General features: G+C 57.1%; 1 protein-coding gene across 1 annotated transcript; it reads right to left on the reverse strand.

The window, feature by feature from the left end:
- Positions 1 to 1,288: 1,288 nt before the first annotated feature.
- PRRT4 (proline rich transmembrane protein 4) lies at positions 1,289 to 15,242 on the reverse strand. The gene is made up of 4 exons (XM_029073540.2): positions 15,099 to 15,242; positions 12,760 to 13,447; positions 12,137 to 12,397; positions 1,289 to 3,801 (listed from the first exon to the last, which is right to left on the reverse strand). Exons 2-4 carry the CDS (start codon positions 13,364 to 13,366, stop codon positions 2,165 to 2,167), a joined length of 2,505 nt encoding a protein of 834 aa, XP_028929373.1. The 5' UTR covers positions 13,367 to 13,447; positions 15,099 to 15,242; the 3' UTR covers positions 1,289 to 2,164.
- Between the last annotated feature and the right edge of the window lie 773 nt (positions 15,243 to 16,015).

Raw genomic sequence — 16,015 nt, forward strand, 5'->3', positions numbered from 1 at the left:
CTTGGAAACGCATAAGGTTTAAATTCTGGGGCCCATGAGAGAAAAATAGGCTCTGCCCAGTGGCACAAAAGAGCTAATGGTTGGGGCAGGGGAATCAGGCAGTCTACAGAGAGCCACGGGCCTGAAGTGGAAAGGGATTCCTGGGCACCCTTGTTGGGGTTTGGCACAAAGGGAAGGGGTCTGGGGAAGAAGAGATAGATGGGAGAGAATGGATGGTGGCTGAGGGGGGCCTGGGAATGAGGGCAGGGAGCGCTGTCTGCTCAACGATGTGGTCTGGGAGACCCAGCCAGTTAGCAAACATTCCAGCATGGACACCGCCATGCCCAGAAACTGATCCTTAACACCCTCCAGAGCTGGCCCCAGCCTGGGACATTGACCGGGGATGGGGCCAGTATCGACTAACAATAATAATAATAATGTTGGTATTTGTTAAGCGCTTACTATGTGCAGAGCACTGTTCTAAGCGCTGGGGTAGACATAGGGGAAACAGGTTGTCCCACGTAGGGCTCACAGTTAATCCCCATTTTACAGATGAGGTAACTGAGGCACAGAGAAGTGAAGTGACTTGCCCACAGTCACACAGCTGACAAGTGGCAGAGCCGGGAGTCGAACTCATGACCTCTGACTCCAAAGCCCAGGCTCTTTTCCACTGAGCCACGCTGCTTCCCAACGTGACTGGTGAGCCCATCTTCCACTCTCATCCCTGGGAAGGGTCTGGCCTGCCCCGCCGTCTCTCTGCTCCCATCCAAGAGGTGGAAGACCAGAGAGAAGCAGTTGGTCTGAGCATACCCTTCCTGAGTCTTCAGAGGAGGTGCCCATGAGCCTAGGGTGGGTTGCCAGCACTGGATGAGGAGGGAGCTGGGGAGGAGATGTAGCCGTGTTCCAGCGGACATGAGACCACAAGCTCAGCCCCATTCAGAGCTCCTAAGCTTTGGTCTGAACAGAGAAGCGGCATGGCATAGTGCAATGAGCGTGAGCCTGGGAGTCAGAGGCCCTGGGTTCTAATTCTGCCTCTGCCATTTGTCTTCTAACTTCTCAAGTCAACTAACTTCTCTGTGCCTCAGTTTGTAAAATGGGGATTAAGACTGTGAGTCCCATGTGGGACATGGACTATATCCAACCTGATTATCTTGTATCTACCCTAGCACTTACTTAGTACTGTGACTGGCACATAGCTCTTAATGAATACCACTTAAAAAAAACAGGTTCAGGAAAGCAGGGGTTGTACACACTGTTGCTCCTACTCTGTGTCACACACACACAAACACGCAAAGCTGGGAGACTGGACTCTTCTCTGCAGAAAATATTTTATTGATAATTTAGCTCTAAAAGTGGCCACTTTGAGCCAGGTCAGAGAGGAAACTGCTGGACAGGTCAAGGGTGTTGCTTTGGGGACAGGAGTCAATTCAGTGTGGGGGACAGGAGCTGGGGAGGCAAGGTCCAAGTTCCCCACTAGATGGAAGGTTCCTGTAGGTACTGGGGAAGGGAGGGAGGGGCTCAAGGAAGCCCAGCCCTTGGGAATGCCCTCAGGATGCCCACGAAGGGTGGGGGCAGGTGGGGCACCTCGTGGCGTTATTGCTGGTGAATGCCAAAGTGAATGCCTCGGAGAGTCTAGCTGGGCTAGAGGCAACCCTGGGGGAGCCCCGGACCTGGACGATGAGGAAAGAGGCCCTGGGATTATGAAGAGTGGCCTCTCAGTTGCTCATCCCCTAATGCCCTTCCAACCAGCCAGCCAACCAGCCAGCCAGCCAACTAGCCAGGCAACCAACCAGAAAAGCCAGACAGCCAGCCAACTATCTAGGCAACCAACCAGACAGCCAGCCAACCATTCAACCAGCCAACCAAACAGCCAATCAGCCAACCAACCAACCAGCCAGCCAACCAACCAGATAGCCAACCAGCCAACCAACTAGTCAGTCGGGCAACCAACCAACTAGCCGGGCAACCAACCAACCAGCCAGCCAACCAGCCAACCAGCCAGCCAATCAGCCAGTCCCACTAGACGAAGGGTCCGGCTCTGGCCAGGAGAGCCCAGGGACTGTGGCTGGGGAAGGAGTCTGGTCCAGTCAGGGCAGGGGTAGACCACAGTGTGCAGGTCACAGGCAATGCGGGCTCTGGGGGCCAGGCAGGGGGAGGAGGAGTGGTGGGGCCCCTCCTCTTGGTATCACAAGTCTATGGTGTCACTGCCCACGCTGAGCTCGTCCATCTGCCGGTGGGCATCCGGGAGCCGCTCCTGCAGTAGGGGTCCAGGGGATGCCCGGCGGGTCGGCGCCAGAGCCCGGTAACAGCGCCCAGAGCGGCCCGGGTCGGTGACCGACGGGAAGCCCGGGGGCCTGTCGGGGCTGGAGCAGAGCAGGACGGATGAGCCGTCTCGGGACAGTCCAAATGGGGAGTCGGAGGAGGCGTTGCTGCCGGGTGGCCAGGGGCCCGGAGAGGGGGGCTCCGGGGAGCCCTGTCCGGCCCCACATATGGCAGGGCCCGTGAAGAGGAGACCGGGGCCCAGCAGGGCCTCACTGCCGAGGAGCGCCTCGGCGATGCTGCGGCGCAGGTCAATGGGAGATGGCGGGCAGAAGTCCTCGGTTCCGTCGCTGCCCGGAGATGAGGACGGGGCCGGGGCCGGGGCCGCCCCCTCGAGGCCCCGGCCCCCGCCCAGGGGCAGCAGGTCCGGGCCCGGGCCCGTTAGCGCGCACAGGGGCACCAGCTCGGCCTCAGCTCGCCCACCGGCCTCTTCCGGGGACGGCTTCTCCCCGGGCCCCTTGGCCCAGGCCCCCGGCGAGAGGCGGAGCAGCTTGGCCCAACAGCGCGGGGGCGGGCGAGGGCTGCAAAGGGCTGGGTAGAGGCCGAGCAGCGCCAGGGGTAGGGCCACACCAGCCTCGCCCAGCCGAGCCCCCAGCTGGAAGGCCCACCAGGGCCAGGCGGCCCCCAGGCCGGGCTGGCCCCCGTAGCCCAGTGTGTGCAGCACCGCGTAGCCCTGCAGCCCCCCGCTCAGCAGCCCAAAGACCCCCGCCACAGGGGCTGTGCGAGCCGCCCGCCGCCAGGGCCCGGGCCGGGGGAAGGGGCCCCGGGTCAGGGGCGTCAGGGTGGCGGCCTGGGAGCAGGGGCCCCCGTGGGGAACACCAGCCCTCCGGCTCCTCGGGCAGGAGAGGACCATCAAGGCCCCCGAGAGCAGGGCCGCCACCAGGGCCGTGAGGCCGCGGGAGGCCAGGAGCAGGGGCAGCAGCGGGCGGTGGGTGGCACCGGCCAGGACGGCACCCGCCGAGAGGGCCAGGAGCAGGAGGAGCAGAGCCGCCAGGCCGCAGGGGCAGCGGGGGGAACGGGGCCGGGCCAGCAGCAGGCAGGACAGCCCCAAACAGGCGGACAGGCAAGGGAGGGTCAAGTCCCGCAGCAGCAGCCGGGCCAGGGCCGGCAGGCGGGCCTGGTGCCCGTAGGCATCGTAGAAGAGCGGGAAGGCGTGGGCGGTGCCTGCCGAGAACAGAAGCAGGTCCAGCAGCGCCAGGCAAGGAGTCCCGGGAGGGCAGCGCCAGGGCAGGAGGGCCAGGCTCAGCAGGGCCAGCAAAGCCACCAGCCCAAACAGGGCCCCGGCCCCATATACGTGGGCCTCCCAAGCCAGCCCCCAGTGGGTCCGGGCCACCGTCCAGTCGGACTCCAGAGCCAGGAACAGGGGAGCCAGGGGGGCTGCCGGGGGGCGCTCCTCGGGCTCTGGAAGGACCAGTGGGTCACAAGGCTCGGGCCAGCAGTCCGGCTGGCCCGTAGGGCCCTCTGGTCTGGTTGGGGAGGAGCCTTCTGTGCTGGGAGTGAAGGCTACGGGAAAAGGAGCCAAGAGACTGAGGTTAGAATGCCAGCACTCGCCTCCCCGCTGCCATTAGCGGAGGAGCTTCTACATCCCCCATGGCCAACCATCCCAAAGGGAGAGGGTACGGTCCTTCAGCCTCTCTCCTCTCTTTATACCAGACCCCCCCTCCAACCTCTTTCCCCATCCATTCAGGTCATCCCTTCATTTTCTTCTTCTTTTTTTTTAATGGCATTTGTTAAGTGCTTATTATGTACCAAGCATTGTATTGTGTTAGAATAGATATATGCTAATCGTGTTGGACACAGTCCATGTCTCACGTGGGGCTCACAGTCTTAATCCCCATTTTACAGATGCGATAACTGAGACACAGAGAAGTTAAATGATTTGCCCAAAGTCACATAACAGACAAGTGGAAGAACTGGGATTAGAACCCAAGTCCTTCAGACTCCCAAGCCAGTGCTTCATCCACTAAGTGCGCTTCTTCTTCTCAAATAATAATAATAATTATGGCATTAGCACCCTGGTTTAGTGGAAAGAGCCCAGGCTTGGGAGTCAGAGGTCATGGGTTCTAATCCCAGCTCTGCCACTTGTCTGCTATGTGACCTTGGGCAAGTCACTCATCTTCTCGTTGCCTCAGTTCCCTCATCTGTAACATGGGGATTAAGACTGTTAGCCCCATGTGGGACAGCCTGATTATCTTGTATCTATCCCAGTGCTTAGAAGAGTGCTTGGAACATAGTAAGCACTTAACAAATACCATCATTTTTTTTTCATGCCAAGCACTGTTCTCTGTCTTTCACAGCCCACAACCTCTCCCCTGGATCACCTCCCCCCAAACTTCCCACACACATACTTTCTGTGTCTGTCTCCCCTGCTGGACTGAAATCTCTTTGAGGACAGGAATCAGATCTCTCCAGCCCTGAGCTCTGTGCTTTTGCTCATAGAAGCTGATCAGTCGATACTATTGATTGATTGACTGATTAATTGATGGACATCCAGTTTCTACTTGACTCACCTTTTCCTGAACCATCTCCCCGCCATTTTAGGAATCCCACCTCTGCTCTCCCCCTCTTGACTGTAAGCTCCATCTGGGGAAAGAACGTGTCTACCAATTCTGTTGTATTCTCCCACGCATCTAGTAGAGCGCTTCGCAGTCAGTAAATGCTCATCAAATACCACTGATTGACCATTGATCGACTGGTGGATTTCCATTCCTTTTTCATTCCCTTTTCCTCCTCCCCAGATATTTCCCTCCCCTCCGTCAAAACTCCAGCTCCCCCTTCCTCACAGCCTAACTCCTCTGGAAAGGCCACCTTGATTGGGGAGGGACCAGAGTATGGTAGCCACCTTCCCTGCCCCAAGTTTCTCAAACACAGCGGCCCCTCCTCCAGCCACTAAAGAGGCAGATGGGTCTCTGGCTGAGCCTCCAGGGCCCTGGCAGGACTTCCCAGGGTCTGGGTCTGTGGAGGACCCACTGTGTGTCAATGTCAATCGTTTCATCTCCAGGGCAAATATTTGTAAGAGCTGCCAGAATGCCCATTGGCTCCTGGGACAATTACCGACCTCATTTCCAGCAGGCCAAACAGACCCAACCTCCCTGGGGGGGCCTAAGGCTGGCTGTCAGTGGCAGCAGCTGAGGAAGAATTGGAACCTGGAGAGTGGGAATGATTCGAGCTAGCAATAAGGAGGAATTCAGGGAGTCTTTCTTGTGCCCTCAGGTGTCCCCCTGGCCCCTGCTTATCCACAGAACAGCCCTTAAAGGGACCCAGAATCTATCCCAAAGCGCTCTGAGAATGGCAGCTTCTGGAAAGAGGAGCTAGTAGGTCCATGAAGCAGAACAGAGCGGGTTAGAGGCGAAAAGCAGTGTGGTCAAGTAGAAAGAGCACAGGACTGGGGGTCAATCAATCAATCCATTGTATTTATTGAGCATCTACTGTGTGTAGAGCAACTGTACTAAATGTTTGTTTTTGTTTTTATGGTATTTGTTAAGCCCTATGTGCCAGTCACTATACTAAGTGCTACGGTAGATTCAAGGTACTCAGTTGGACACAGTCCTAGTCTCACATGGGGCTAGGAATCTTAATTTCCATTTTAAGATGAGGGAATTGAGGCACAGAAAAGTGACTTGCCCAAGGTCACACAGCAGACAAGTGGAAGATCCGGGATAAGAATCCAGGTCCTTCTGACTCCCAGGCCCATGCTTTATCCTCTAGGCTATGCCGCTGCGTCTCTGAAGTGCTTGGGAGAGTATAACACAACAGAGTTAGTGGACATGATCCCTGCCCACAAGAAGCTTACAGGGTAGGAGGAGGATCTGTGAGCCTAATGTGGGAAGCAGCGTGGCTTAGTGGAAAGAGCACGGGCTTTGGAGTCAGAGGTCATGAGTTTGAATCCCAGCTCTGCCACTTGTCAGCTGTGTAACTGTGGGCAAGTCACTTAACTTCTCTGTGCCTCAGTTACCTCATCTGTAAAATGGGGATTAAGACTGTGAGCCCCACGTGGGACAACCTGATTCCCCTGTATCTACCCAACGCTTAGAACAGTGCTCGGCACATAATAAGCGCTTAACAAATACCATCATTATTATGTGGGACAACCTGATTACCTTGTATCTACCCTAGCACTTAGAACAGTGCTCTGCACATAGTAAGCACTTAACAAGTACCAACATTATTATTATTACTATTAGAAGGAGAGTCAAGAAACCAGAGTTCTCTTCCCGGCCCCACTGTTTTCTGCTGAGTGATCTGGGCAAGTCAGTTAGCTTCTCTGGGTCTCAGTTTCCTTATCTGTAAAATGGGGATTGAATACCTGTTTTCCCTTTCCCTTTAAACTCTGAGCATCATGTGGAACAGAGACTGTGTCCAATCAGATTATCTTCTATGTACTCCAGCATTTAGCACATAGTAAACACTTAACAGATTCCACAATTATTAATACTATTATTAGAAGCTGCAGTAGAAGAGGCATTCGTAGCAGATGGTCTGGAGTGGCAGGGATGGGAACCGATTCTGAAATCCTTTCCCCTCTAAAGGGGAGAGGCAAGGAGGGATGGGGAGGAGCTGGTGGAGCAGAGAGCACTTCTACAGAGCAGCAGGGGGAGAGGGAGAAGGACAAAGAGTACTACTGCAGACCAGAGCAAGGGGGAGAGGGTAAAGGAGCACTACTGCAGAGAAGAGGGAAGGAGGAGAGGGAGGAGAGGCAGAGCATTACTACAGAATGGGGTGAGGGAGATGGAAGAGAGGCAAAGCACTGCTACAGAGCAGGGGGAGGGGGAGAAGGAGGAGAGACAGAGCACTGGTATGGAGCAGGGGTAGAGGGAGAGAGAATCGAAATAATAATAATAATTGTGATATTTTTTATGTGCTAAGAGCCAAGTACTGTTCTAAGTGATATAGTAGATACAAGGTAATCAGGTTGGATAGAGTTCCTGTCTGTAAAATCGGGATTATTACAGATGAGGGAACTGAGGCACAGAGAAGTGAAGTGACTTGCGCACGGTCACACAGCAGACATGTGGCAGAGCCGGGATTAGAACCCACGTCCTCTGACTCCCTGGCCTATCCACTAGGCCATGCCACAGAGAGCGTTATTAATAATAATAACAATAATAATATCTGTTAAGCACTTCTTTGTGCCAAGCACTGTTCTAAGCACTGGGGTAGGTACAAGGTAATCAGGTTGTCCCAGGTGGGGCTGACAGTCTTAATCCCCATTTTACAGATGAGGTAGCTGAGGCGCAGAGAAGTGAAGTGACTTGCCCAAAGTCACACAGCTGTCAAGTGGTGGCACCGGAATCAGAACCCAAGACCTGTGACTCCCAAGCATGTGCTCTTTCCACTAAGCCATGCTGCACTACTACAGAGCAGGGGAAGAGGAAAGGGAGGAGAGAAGCGAGAGCACAACTACAGAAGGGATTAGGGGAGAGGGAGAGAGAGAGAGAGAGAGAGAGACTACAGAGCAAGGGGGAGGTGAGGCAGCTGTGGACGGGAGTGAGGGTGGGAGGGGAATCCCGGCTGCCAGAGCCCCAGCCACCCCGACGCCAGTCACTGGATTCCTCCTGGGGGCCTGGAGCCACCACGCCACGTCCGGGCAATCCAAGGGAACACCAGGAATACACCCCACTCTGTGTAGGACCAGCCCCCAGAGACACCAACCTGGAGAAGGGCAGTGGGCAGGGAGAGGGAGCGTGATAGGGTTAGTGTACACACTCCTTGGGCTCCAACTGCATCCTGAAAACAAGAAGGTCACTCTCTCCCCTTGTCCCTCACTACAGGCCCCCCCAAAAAATCATACCCACACACATGCCTGGAACTAATGCCCACCCCTCTGGGCTGGCAGACCATCAGAGAACCTCCCTCCCCCTGGAAAGGCAGCTGTCTCTCCTTCCCAGCTGTCTGCCTGGCTGCCGGGAGACACACTATGGGCTCCTGCCTCTGCTGGTTCACAGGGACCTACCGGAGCCTCCCACTTGCCAGCTGCCCAGCTAGCCAGCCCTCCCGCCAGCCAGCCCCGCTCCAAGACCCAGGTCGAGGCTTGACCTCCCTATATATACACCACAGACTCCACTGTCCCTTCCCTTGTTGGATCCAGAGCTCCTATCAGTCTCCACCTGTCCCTGCCTGCCACGAGTCTGTTTCTGAGGCCCAGCATCGAGCCAACCTCACTGTACCCTCTCCACGGCCCCACTCTGGGCTCTGGTCAGAGTCCACACCCTACGCTTAGCCCTTGGACCCCAGAACTTCATGGGAAATTAATTTAAGGTTGGAGATGTCTTCCGGTCCACCCTGCTCTGAACTGATAGGGCTTCTGAAGAAGAGCCTCCTTGTTACCCAGCTTGGTTCCTCTGTGGAGCCCCTCAGCACTCTCCTATTACCCACATAACACCAGCCCTGGATCTGTCTCCTGCCCGGAGCCCTGGCTCTGCCTCACAGGAGGGGTTGGGCAAAGGAGATCGCCAGAAAGAGGTGGAAGGGAGGGAGGAAAGAAGGGATGGAGGGAAGGTGGTGTGGAGGGACCAAGAGGTGTGGGAGAATTGGGAGGAGGGGCAGTGGGAGGTAGAGACTGTTTATCAGCCAGAAGTCCAGATCAAAGGGGCTGGGAGAGGAACAACCGGGGGACCAGGCTTTGAAGCTGCAGCTGGTTGGGGGCCCCTCCCCTCCCCCAGCTTCTTAGCTGGGATCCAGCTCTCTCAGTTTCCCAGGGGCTTCGGTGATGGGGGCGGAGGATGGCCCATAGGGGGTCAAAGGGTCAGCAGCCTAAGCAACAGGAGGGGAGGAGAGGTGGGGGGTGACGGGAGTGGGGATGGCCAGGAGGGAAGGAGAGAGGTGGCGGCAGGGGGAACAGCCCTGGCTGCCCCCACAGGTCAGGCTCCCCCAGGGAGGGGCGGGGAGGGCCCCGGGGCCTGACCGCCTGGCCAGTCTTCAGTGATGGATCTACTCTCCTACTACAGCCCAGCCCGCACACTTTGCTCTCTTAATGCTAACCTCCTCACTGTACCTAGATCTCATTTATCTCACTGCTGACCTCTCATCCATGTCCTGCCTCTGGTCTGCAATGCCCTCCCTCCTCATGTCCACAGAGTAGCATGGTCTAGAGAAAGGGCATGGGCCTGGGAGTCAGAAAAACCTGGATTCTAATCCTGGCTCTTCCGCTTGTCTGCTTTGTGACCTTGGGCAAATCACTTCACTTCTCTGGGTCTCAGTTCCCTCATCTGTAAAATGGGGATTAAGACTGTGAGCCCTATGTGAGACGGGGACTGTGTCCAACCTTCAATCATTCAGTCGCTTACTGTGTGCACAGCACTGGACTAAGTGTTTGGAATGTACAATTTGGCAACAGTTAGAGACAATCCCTGCCTAACAACAGGCTCAAAGTCTAAAAACCCGACTGTCTTGTATCTACCCCAGAGCTTAGAACAGTGCCTGGCACATAGTAAGGGCTTAACAATGCCTTTATTATTATTATGTCAGGAAGGTAATTACCCTTCAGAGTCTTATTGAAGTCACAGCTCCTCCAAGAGGCCTTCCCTGACTAAGCCCTCATTTCCTCTTCTCCCATTCCCTTCTCTGTCTCCCTGACTTGCTCCCTTCATTCATCCCCCTCTTAGACCCACAGCACTTACGTACATATCCATAATTTTATTTACTTCAATTAATGTCTGTCTCCCCCTCTGGACTGTAAGCTTGTTTTGGGCAGGGAATGTGTCTGTTCATTGCTATAGTGCACTCTCCCGTAGCTTAGTGCAGTGTTCTACACACAGGAAGCACTCAGTGAGTATGACTGCCTGACTGACTGACTGCTCACCCCCTTCTGGCCCTCTCTTCCTCATGCCCAAGGAGTGGGTCCAGAGCCCAGCCCCTGGCAAAGGGGAGAGGCAGAGCCAGGAGGGACGGAGGGGTGAGCGGGCTGCTGAGCTGAGCTGCCTCTGCCCTTGTCCAGAGTCATTAGGTCCCAGTGGGTGGCTGTGCCCATTCCATGAACCGACAGGCTGCCAGACAGCATCTCTCTTGAGCCAGTCCCGGGCTCTGCCACCGGCAGCACCGGGCACCTCATGCGAGAGAGCCCCCACCCCTCCTTCCCCAGGCCACTCCACCAGAAAGGACCACGCAAGTGCCAATGGGCACAGCCGTTGAGCCGCATCTGGGGGCGGTGACTCTGCCTAGGGAGGCTGGGCTCTCTCCCCTCGAATCTCCTTCGGACTCGACTCCTCTGATCCTCGGCTGACTTCTTCCCAGCCTGCAGGGTAGAACTCCACTCCAGGGTCTCACCCCTGCCGATCCCCTACACCTCCCTCCCAGCCAACTCCAATTCCTCCCTACAGCAGAACCCATATTCCCCTCTCATTCCTCCCACATAGCCTTCCTCCTACAGGAAGCCTTCCCAGATTACCCACCGCAGGCCGCAGTAGCAGCAGGAAGACTGGGCAGCAAGCAGGGGCCCCTTCGTCGATGGGACCGCTCTGTGAAGACTCACTGACTGTCAACGCTGCTCTCTCTGTCCTCGCTCTCGCTTCCCGCCTGCCCCTGCTTATGCAAAGTCCAGCCCAACCCCAAGACCTGTTGCTTTACCAGGAATGACCATGCTGTTCTGAGCCCTCTGCTCCTGCTCACCCTATCCACCCTTGTCTTCACTGACCAGAGCCGAGCAGCTTGGCTCAGTGGAAAGCGCATGGGCTGGGGAGTCGGAGGTTGTGGGTTCTAATACCGGCCCTGCCACTTGTCACCTGTGTGACCTTGGGCAGGTCACTTACCTTCTCTGTGCCTCAGCTGCCTCATCTATAAAATGGGGATTAAGATTGTGAGCCCCACGTGGGACAACCTGATTATCTTGGATTTCCCCCAGTGCTTAGAACAGAGCTTGGCACATAGTAAGCACTTACCAAATATCATTATTATTATTATTATTTGGCCCAGCCCAATTAGAGCCCTTGGAGGATCAGGCTCATTTGTACTGGGACCCGCTGGGTGCCGGTCATACCAGTAGGCACCCCTCAGATCTGCCTACCTGCACCTTTCATAAGCAAACATGACTGCCTTGAAGGACCCCTGCTCTCACCTCTTGTCAGAGGCCACAGGCCCCCCAGGTGGTCCCCATCCACCAGGCTAGAGCTCAGGGAGGGCAGGAATGGGGGCTGTCTCACGATCAGCCAAGAACCAGCAGAGCTTTGCAGCTAACTCATGCCCAGCCTGGACTCCACTGCTCGAGATCTGGGTCATTTCAGTGGCTCTGCCCCGGGCAGAGTAGACAGGTGGCACCATTAGCTAGGAGAGTCCTGAACTGGCCTCTCTCTCCCAACCCAGCCCAGGACTTCGAGTGCAGAGACGGGGAGTAAAGTGAATAAGTTGGCAGGATCGGGGCCCAGGGGTACAAGGTGGGCTGAGATGCCCCCTACGTTCATAGGTGCATGTCCTTAGCGTGTCCTTGGTAGGTCTGAGGAGGTCTAGGCAAGAGAGACCTAAGAGACACAGTCTGGCTGTGTTGCAGGGGCAGAGAAAGGAGGTGGTAAGTGCAGCCCTAATTGTTGTGTAGGCTCGTTCTCAAGGAATGGGAGGGAGCAAGGGAGGAAGCCAGAGGGCTCAGCGTGTGGCTTGGGCAAAGCTTGCCCCCCCACCCAATCTTCCCAGCTCTGCCCACCCATGACAGTCCAGCACTTTAGACCAGACAGCCAGAGAAGCAGCCGCAGGCTGGAAGAGGAAGGTAGGGTAAAGAGGGAGTCAGGAGGAAAGAAGAGGGTGAGGAAGGGGAAACTGGGGCAAAGCCAAGACAGAGGGAAAGGAAGAGTAGAGGAACAGCACTGCAGAAAGGAAAAAAAAGTTCCCAGCAACCTCAGGGTCCACTCACCTGGGGATGAGATCCTTCCTGTCGCCAGGATCCCTCCTGTGGCTGGGGTCCTTCCTCCAAGTGGGGGGACCCCCTCTGTGACCGAGGCCCTTCCCGTGGCCGGGGTCCCTCCTGCAGTCGGGGTCCCTCCTGTGGCAGGGCTGGTGGAGGAAAGCGAGCCCAGAGTGCTGCCAGTGTCATTCTCCTCCAGGGGCTCCAGCTCCTCGGGGGACGGGGACAGGGACGGGGCCAGTGACGGGAACAGGGTGGTGCCAAAGAAACCTGGGAGGAGAAGCGCAAACTCCTGGGGAGGCAGCTGGGCAGCTCTCATCCCCTGCCCTGCCACCCACACCATGGCCCCTGGAGCTCACTCAGCCCAGGTGCCCTATGCGTAAAACTCCCTTAGGGTGGGTATCAGAGTCACTGGGGCCCAGACACCACAAGGTTCACGAAGGCATGCTGGGATGCAAACCGGCAGGCCAACACATGCCCCCAGGTCCTGTGCACACTTTGAAGTGCTGAGAGTGGAGACCACTGTGTGGACAAAGATGTGTAGTTGTCGGGGTTTTCCCAACCATCCCGGGATCAACTCGGCCCACCGATGCTCACCCACCCTCAGAGCTCCCCCCGGCCCTGCCACTCACCGGAGGCCCCGAGGCGGTCCGCGATCTCCGCCAGGCTGACTCGCAGGCTGGGCAGAAGGGGCAGGGCCCTGCGCCCCTCCAGCATTCCCCCGGCAGTGGGACTGGCTCCCGCCCTCAGGGCCACCTCCAGTTCCAGTTCCAGCTGACTGCTGCGGGGCCGGGAAGCTGTGGGGCCCGGAGCCAGGGAGGCTGGGCCGGGCCGGTGCTGGTGCAGGTGGGGAAGCCTGTCTATGGGCCTGGGGCTGCTGGGGACTGGTTCGGAGGTCAGGGAGGTGCCAGAAGAGGGAGAGCTGCCCTCAGCAGATCCCCACTCCGGTGGTGAGCCCCCGGGACGGTCCGAGCGGAGTCCTTCGGGCTCCCTTGCGGGACCCTGGCCGGGTTGGGTCTCCGTGACGGCACCCCCCCGGGTGGCACCAGACCCCCGCACCTGGATCTTGAAATTGAGCCCCAAGTTTAGAGACAGCAGAGAGGCTTCACTTTGAGGAGATTGGGCCAAGGTGGTGAGGGGAGCCCCAGGGAGCAGGGATATGGGCTGAGGGGCTGCAGGGCGAGCGTCCAGCAAGATCCAACACAACAGCCCTATCCCTGCCCAGCTTCGCCCCGCCATAGTCCCACTCAGTGGGTGGGGTCCGTGCCGCAGTGTCGGGGTGCGGGGGAGATGCTGTCTGTCTGTCCGCTTCCTGGCCGCCTGCAGAGAAGGGAGAGAAGCCTGGGTGAGCAGTGTCTGCAGAGAGAGACCTCTTTCCTCTCGAGAGCGGGATTCATTCATTCATACATTCATTAGTATTTATTGAGCGCTTACTGTGTGCAGAGCCCTGTACTAAGTTCTTGGGAAAGTCCAATATAACAGTAAACAGAATGCTAGCTGGGGAGCCTGGCCTAGGGGATGATATTCTGCTGGCCTCTGACATGCCCCTGGCTCGGAGACCCCAGAGGACTCTGCTCCCTTGGGGGTCGATGCTCTGCACCTCCACTCAGCCATCAGGAGGGCCCTTGCTCCTCCCCCTATCTCCCCTGCCTTCCTCTGGCCCACCCCACCCAACCTCTAGCCCGCCTAGAGCCCAGCCCTGGCTCCTCAGCCTCCCCAGAGGGCCACGTGTCCTAAATGCTGCAGCATCGATCTCCCACCCCTCTAGTGGCCCTCGCTCCACATTCCTCTCCGCAGCCCAGAGGGTCAGTTCACCCCACTGACCCTATGCCCCCTCCCCACCAGTCAGCTTCCCCAAGGGGGGCTCTCAGCTGCCCTGCAGTCTGGTCCCTCGCCCACAGCACTGTCCATAAGCCAGGGCGCTGGCCCTTCAGCCATCCAGGGAACTGAGGCTTAAAGGAGGCAGCCGGAGCCTGGAGAGAGGATGAGAAACAGCCTTCCGTGGGAGTCCCAAGGCTCAGGCTCTGAGCCTGTCTCCTCCCTGGGCTGTCCCAGTCTGGGCTTCCCCTTACCCCCTGCCCCATCTCAATCTGTCTCCCTCCCCTCCTCCCACCCCTGCTCCCTGGAGGTTCCAAGAGTTTACCCCTCCCCCAAACTCATCCACTGGATAGCCAGGCTCTGGGGAAGAAGGCCAGGCCAGGCTTTTTAGGTTCTGCAGCTGGTCTTTCTCTCTCACATGCCCACACCCACCCATCTCTCTCTCTCTCTCTCTCTCTCAATCTCTCACACACACATACACACACACACACACATTAAATCACCAGTCAGGAATGGGGAGAGAAGGTATGAAAAAGGAGGCAAAAAAGATAAATGCACATTTGACCATGCTCATCATCCACACACAGATTTCATGACATACACTACATGCAACCCTCCCATCTGCATAGCCAGAAAATTCTCTCTACTGCACATCCTTGCCACACATTCTCATCCACAGGTGCACACGTATACACATACACACACACACACACACGCACGTACGTTCACACGCACACATTCTCTCCTAAACCCACACATTCACTATCTCTCTTCAACCCAGCTCTCTGCCAGCTCAGAAGGATCCTTCGGTGCATACTCACGCCAGGAGAGCACATGAACTTACCCATAACGGCACGAACACATGAACATGTTTGCTTCTTGCACACATGCAAATGCACATACATGCACCTAAATACATGCCCCAAAATATGCACATAGTCACACACGCACACACACACACACACGCACACACACACACACATGCATACACACCCCTCCTCCTCCCCACCCCCCAGGGGACCAGCCTGGCTTCCCAGGGCCTGTTCCCTGGGCCCTAGCTTGCTCTGAGTAGTCCATCCTCAGCCTTGCCCACCCGAGGGCCGCCCCAAGGAGCCCTCTCTCCCCACCGGCTCGTCTCCGCGCTCCCCATTACCCCAACTGCCCGTCCGTCGCCCCAGCAGGGGTCCAGCTCCGCGGCCCGGCCTCCGTGTCCCCGGGGTCACTGTGCTAGGCCCCACAGGGGCTTCGGCTCTGCTCCCTCCGAACCTGCCGAAGCCTCGGATCGCCTCTCCTCCACGCCCTCTCCCTCTCTCTCTCCCTTTGCTGCCCCTCGCCCCCTGCTCCCCCTTTCTCCACAAGCTCCCCCTTTCTCTCTCCCCTGCTCCCCGTTACCTCCCTTCTCTCTGTGCCCACTCCCCCTTTCTCTCTCTGCCCAATTCTCTCTCTCTCTCTGTCTCTCTCTCTCTCCCTACCCGCCCCCTTCTCCTCTGTATGCCGGGCTCTCTCCAGCTCCCTCTCTCTCTCCTCCTCCTCCTCCTCCCCTTTTCTCTCCCCCTCCTCTCTCTCTCTCCTCTCTACCCAGATCAACTGCCCGCGGGAAAAGCAAAAACCCACGCTCACACTCAGACACACAGTCACCCTCCACACACAACCATACACACACACAACACTCTCCCACATGTACACACTTATACACAGCAAAGACCCTCATGCATGTTCTCGCTCAAACCCACACCATCACATGTCTGCACATGTAGTAACACAAACCCAGGACCATACTCCACACTGACTCCAAAACAAGAGCCTACAACTGTGCCCACAAACAGGCACACTTCACACTAAAGCCTAAATGCACATTCAGTCACAGCGACTCAAACACGCCCACTGCACCCGTTCACCCTGCAGAACCCCATTCAGTGGCCCAGGCAACCGTGGACACCTCCACACATACACACATCCAGTCACGCACGTGTGTACTCATTGATTACACACACAGAGGCACGCGCCGCGCACCCAGTCATCCCCACCCACGTACACTGTCACACACCGTGGCTTACACTCAGAAGCCCA

The sequence above is a fragment of the Ornithorhynchus anatinus genome, chromosome 10 (assembly GCF_004115215.2).
Source record: "Ornithorhynchus anatinus isolate Pmale09 chromosome 10, mOrnAna1.pri.v4, whole genome shotgun sequence".
In the NCBI taxonomy this organism is placed as follows: Eukaryota; Metazoa; Chordata; class Mammalia; order Monotremata; family Ornithorhynchidae; genus Ornithorhynchus; species Ornithorhynchus anatinus.